We start from the raw sequence: 6,000 nt of genomic DNA, 5'->3' as shown, positions 1-6,000 counted from the left end.
CTGATGCAGAACTACTGCCATCTAAAGGCCCCAGCACAGTATTACAAATAAGTATTTGGTTTTATATAGCTAAATGGCTAATATTTAAGTGCCATAGTTTTATTTTTAGGAATTTATATCTTTCCTAATTTTGTTCAAATTAGTAAATGAACTTTTTTCTTACTCCTTAAAGAAATTATGTGTGCCACAGAAGATATGTAGATTGGCTTAGGTTATATAAAATGTTGAAAATATAATGTTTAATTATGTTTAATTAGGAGTATTTAGAAAAGCATATTTTAAACTAATGAAAAAAGAAATAGGCCATTTCCCTTCCCCTCAAAATCACAGTTTGGTGAATAATATTTCCAATATAGATGTTATAATACAGTATTATAAATTCACAAAAGATCAGTTAGTGAGTTACTGTGGAACCTATAGCTTAAGCTAGCTGATCACAAGTCACACATAAGGTTAAAGTTGCTAAATTTTAGCAACACCTTAATTAAAAGCAGGTCAACTGTAATAATGAAATTCAATTCTAGACAGCTGTAACATAACTTCCTATTTCTGAATATTTCTATATTACATAACTCACAACTGTAAGAAAAAACAGTACATGAAATACTAAAAACAAAAAAAAACCTAAAACTTCACAGCATGGTATTAATGTTACACATAAGCAAAATTAACCAACTTTAAAAAGTCAACAAATAACATAAACCCAAGTTCATGTCCTTTACAGATCTTTCAAATAGCAAATATTTGCTACATTCAACACAGCACTGATTAGAGTCAACTCTCCTTATTAAGTGTCTTAGCTCAGACTGCCTTAACAGAATACCACACAATGTGTGTTTTAGACAACAAAAAATTATTTTCTCACAGTTCTGGAGACTGAAAGTCCAAGATCAAGATGCTTTTTTTTTTTGAGACAGGGTCTCACTCTGTCACCCAGGCTGGAGTGCAGTGGCTTGATCCCAACCCACTGCAACCTCCGCCTCCCAGGTTCAAGAGATCCTCCCACCTCAGCCCCCAGAATAGTTGGGACTATAGGTGCCTGCCACCAAACCTAGTTGATTTTGCATTTTTTGTAGAGACAGGTTTATGTTGCCCAAGCTGATCTTGAACTCCTTACCTCAAGCGATCCACCCAACTTGGCCTCCCAAAGTGCTGGGAGTGTGGCTCCTTGCAGGGCCTTTCTTCTGTGCTTGCAAACTCTGGGGTCTCTTCTCCTCTTATAAGAATGCTAATCCTATTGGATTAGGGCTCCACCCTTATGGCATTATTTAACATTAATTACTTCCTTAAAGGTCCTATGTCAAATATAGACAAATTGTAGGTTACCTCTTCAACACATGAATGACTGGGGGACAAAATTCAGTCCATGATACTCAAACAGAAATTAATTGGTATCTGAGTAGAAGGCTGAACTTGTGGTTGATAATACAAGAGCTGTGGCATTTTATCAGTAAGTGTGATAAAAGTTTAATGTACAGGGAAAATGAAATATCCTTATCCAAAAATAAGCCTTATGAAACAATTAAACTTAGTGTTTGTATTTAAACTCAGGGTTATGTAGGGAATGGGAGAAGAGAAGGGAACCATCCTCTATATTTCTGGAACAGTCAGACTGAGGTTTGAGGTAGAAAGGAAAGGTGAGTGGAGCTCAAGAAAGAATACAAGCCTCCAGGATTGGATCATTTGCAAAATTCTCCCACAAAGTTTAAATGATATGGACTCTCTAGTACAAGGACTGTTTGAGTAAACATGCAGAATATACACAATTTGCTATGCAGCAAGTACATAAGATTGTTAATGTGCAAGTAATAGCCAAATCTAGACCCAGGACCACATGGTTATAGATCCAGGGGCCTTTTTCTCTTTAAGAGTGCCCCAGTTCACTCTCTTCCCCTACTCCCAGTGAATTTCCTCTTTACAATTCAGCACCCTCAAGAGGTTTTGTAAGGAGAAGTTTTTGCTAAGTCAACAAAAAACAATCCTTTTATACTCTTTTTCTTACAATGAATGTACTAGTACATCTGCATTACTAAGGAAAGTCCCTAAAGTACCTACAGCACCTATTCTCACATGAAACAAGATATTCCCCAAGGAAACCTGTGCCCTTCAATGTGGCATCTACCTGGAAGTTTGACTTAGGTAGCACTCTATTGCAGGGGGCAGAGAAGAATGCCAGGGTCAATGTTCCAGGGCCAACAAGCTTTTTCCAGCCTCTCCAGCAATCCAGCCTTGTCTCTTTTGGTTCACGGATATTGAAGACACGCTTGTAGGACTCATCAGTGAATAGATCAATCTTGAATATTCTTTACTTTTCCTATTCTAGAGAGATTTGTTTGGGGCTTTTAAGTGTTATAATGGAACAAATTATCAATTTTATTCAAATGGGTCCACTAGGTATAGTAAGTGTCCTCCTACTCAATTGAACTATCTATTGCACTAAATTAATCCTCTGATTGGTCTGTTAGCCTCAAAAGGATTAGAATTTGTAAGGGTTAAATGCAATTCTCAATCAATTATATTTTCACTATGTCACGACTATTGATTTGTCCCATTGGACAAAGTGTTCCTTTAAACTTAAAACTGAAACAATATAAACTTAAAAGATTTGTACTTTCTTTTTAAAATGAGGTACTATGTAATAAAGATCTCAAAGTGCTAGTCCTTCACATCCGGAAATCACGAAGAGAATTAAATGCCCTAAGGCATACACGGTATGTAATGGATTAACTTTCTTTGCATCTAAAATGGTAGTAGGTACACAGTTCTTGAATTAAGCAAATTGTCACTCAAATCATTTTGTGCTCTATAAACCTTAAAACCAGTTTGCAAAAGTTTTCTTTTTCTGTAATAAGCTCTGTATGTTTCTATGAAGTTTCTAATGTCCTCTCATAGAAAATTATTCATTGCAATAACAAAATAGATGATCAAGTAATAATCAATATTGGTTTCCATAACCAGTATCAATTTACAAAATGGTTCTTCACCACGTCTGATACATTTATTTTCTAACGCACTCCAGGGTATGAAATGCTGAAAGGTCTCCCTTCCATTTTACCACTCAAGAAACTAAGGAATAGAAAGTTTTCAGTTTAACCCACTATCAAAGATCAGGTGGGCGAAAAGACCTTCCAAATTGCCGGCTAACTGGGTCAGAGGGATATTAGCGGATGAATTTTTTCCATCATCTTACACTATTACGCACACAGGAGTAAAAAGTCAGGTCTAACCTCAGGATCTCCAGGTTTCCGAGGGGCCCTGAAGGCGATGGAGAGTCCGGGTTAATTTTGTGGTAACCCTTGGGAAGGGCTACGTGCCTACAGGTCTCAGCTGCGCAGCAGTGGCACCGCTCCTGGGCCCCTCCTGCCTTCTGGGCTCCTAGGCTTGGGGGACACATCAGGGGGCGCCGGCGTTGGGGTGTCAGGGGTACGCAGTGCGGACGACCAGACTCCGGGCGGCACAGGACGCCGGCCGTGCGAGGGGCGGGGGCTAAGCGTATCCAGGGGCGGTGCTGGAGGGCGCGGGAGGCGGGAGAGGCGGCCGCGCCCGGTGCCCTGGCAACCTCAGCCCCGCCCCGCCGCATCCGGCCGGGTCCTGTCCCGCAGCGTCCCGCCCGCCCGCTCCTTGCACCCTCCCCGGCCGAGGCGCTCTCCCATGCTCCTCGTGCAGCCATGGCTCAGCACTTCTCCCTGGCCGCCTGCGACGTGGTCGGATTCGACCTGGACCACACTCTGTGTCGCTACAACCTGCCCGAGAGCGCCCCGGTGAGTGGCGCGGGCTTCCCGGGGCGCACTGCGTGCAGCCTGCAGGGCGGCCGGGACTTGAGTTTCCTCCAGACTTGGGCGGCTGCGGGCGCTGCCGGGGGCCTGCGGCCGCCGCGCCGTTCCGTAGAGCGCGGCCTCCAGCGGCGAGGCGGGGCGGAAGTGTGCAGTCCCCTCTCTGTGCCCGTGCCGTGGGGACCGGCACATTTAGCTCAGCCATTAGGTAATGCTGACAGGAGAGGGACAGGGAAGAAAACGAAGGAGGGGCAAATTGTGCAAGATCGGGCTGGGGAATCCGTTTCTAGGTCAGAGGAGGGGCGGGGTCACGGGAACTGGGGCTGTCCTTGAAGATCCCGCATCTTGGAACTCTGCATGTCTTTCCGGGCACCAGCGGATTGTGGAAACAGCCCCTCGATTTGGGACTTGCCTTTTTCTTGGCTGCGTCTTCCACAGTCATCCACCCATCAGTGTTTAAACTGCAATCTAGAAGAGATGCGTAGTATATAGTGTAGTGTATTGGAAGGAACAGTAGTTGAAAAATCGTTAAGATCTTAGCCTTAATTTTATCTTCTATCAAAAGAAGAAAATAAGTATTTATTCCGCACCGACTACGTGCTCCGTGCACTTTGAATACATTCAAATCCCACCAACACCCTGCAAAGTTTGGGTCCTCACTGTGCCCTGAGGGAGGGGCCCACGGAGTATGCCGGCTTCCAGACCTGTACGCTCAATTTAATTGTCCTGCCTCCCCTATTCCTTTGGTATCCAAATTCCTAAGAAAACTAATTTTGAAAAGTTACCAGAATTTTTTAGTCCAAGATCTAAGCATCTATACAGAAAAAGCTGGTTTTGCAGTGGTGAAAATGCGGACTCCTCAGCCAGACTGCCTAGCTTAGAACACCAGCTCCACTGTTAATAGCTCTGTGAACTTGAGCAAGTTATTTAATCTGTGCTGCTTCTCAGTTTCCCCATCTGTAAAATGGAGCTAATAATTGGATTTACCTCATAAGATTGTTGCAAGGATTACATGAGTAAGAGATGTATAATGCTGAGAATAGAACCTTGGCAAAGACTAGTGTTTGCTTTTATAGTTACCATCCAAACCATTTGGAAACCTCACAGTTTATGGGTGGAACTCTGGATCACTGGTGCAGACACCAGCCAGGGCTGTGCCTCACTATGGTGATGTCCCTGCACTGGCCAGTTCAGGTACACTTAAAAGTCAAAAGAGAGTGGCTGCCTGAATTTCTCATATGTTTTCTATGCTAAGTTGTTTTTTTTTAAGCGTCCTTTTTCTGCTATTATACACTTTTGCCTTCTTATTTTATAGGTCTGGTTTCCTTAGTCATATTGAGAGAAGAAGACTTTTTTACTGCTTGATTCTTAGGCCACTGCTTCCCCTAGGTGTTTGATACATGTTTTTCTTTCCTCTGTGTCTTTCAAGTCTTTTCCTCGTTCACATTTCTGTATGTCTCCTCTTTAGTTACCTTCGTTTGGAGGGAATATTGTTAAACCACAGTCATGTCAGAGCCAGTGTTGTCCATGGGTGAGCATAAAATTTCAGATTATAAGATTCTTTTTTTTTTTACTGCAAACCTGAAGAATACGTCATGTTTAAAGCTTGAAAACAGTAACCTATTGAGTTTTGGATCATGTTTGCTGTGGAAATCTTTTTTTAAGTCCCACAGTGTGCTGAGCACCATGCTAGAGCTGAGGATACAGAGATCAACACGCAGGCCTCCAGGCAGCCTCATGCAGTTGGCAAAAATGCGGAAGAGTTAGTCTCAGTCCTGTGGTGAGGGTAGTATGACCTGGGTCTTACTGCATGCTGCCGCCAGTGCCTAAAGGGCCTTTTTGCTCTGCACAGAAGCTCTTCATCTAATCAGGCCTCATCTTAAACATCGTTCCCCTTAGGAAGCCTTTTTGGCCCTCTAAAGTTTGCCCTTCCACTCTAAGCCCACCTTCAGTTTTCCACAAAACCCTCATTCCTCATTGCACATACCACATGATATTAACGCTTCCTGTTTACTTGTTGGACTTCCTCTAGAGCCCAGAGTGATGGCTCCTTGACATCAGTATCTGTGACAGTTTCTTGTGTGTTCTGTGTGCTGAGCTTAGTGCTGGACACATACTCGGCTCAATAAATAGACTAAATAAATAAACTGAATACATAATAGATATTTTAATAACAATACGATACAGCCATGATTCTAATAAGCATGCTGCTTATGTAAATGGATTT

The 6,000-nt window shown here is 42.8% G+C and overlaps 1 protein-coding gene across 2 annotated transcripts in view; it reads left to right on the top strand.

The window, feature by feature from the left end:
- The first annotated feature begins 3,590 nt into the window (after positions 1-3,590).
- Positions 3,591-6,000, top strand: part of NT5DC1 (5'-nucleotidase domain containing 1) — a 162,588-nt gene continuing 160,178 nt past the window's right edge. The window contains exon 1 of one of the 2 annotated variants that reach the window (XM_012460409.2): positions 3,591-3,761. In XM_012460409.2, coding sequence (XP_012315832.1) covers positions 3,669-3,761 — 93 coding nt within the window. In that variant the 5' untranslated portion in view covers positions 3,591-3,668. The remainder of the gene's footprint in view (positions 3,762-6,000) is intronic. The other variant, XM_012460410.2, reaches the window with a different exon arrangement.

Source organism: Aotus nancymaae, unplaced genomic scaffold (genome assembly GCF_030222135.1).
Source record: "Aotus nancymaae isolate 86718 unplaced genomic scaffold, 86718_ANA_hifiasm-v0.15.2.pri h1tg000040l, whole genome shotgun sequence".
Classification (NCBI taxonomy): Eukaryota; Metazoa; Chordata; class Mammalia; order Primates; family Aotidae; genus Aotus; species Aotus nancymaae.
This window is presented reverse-complemented; position numbering and strand designations above follow the sequence as displayed.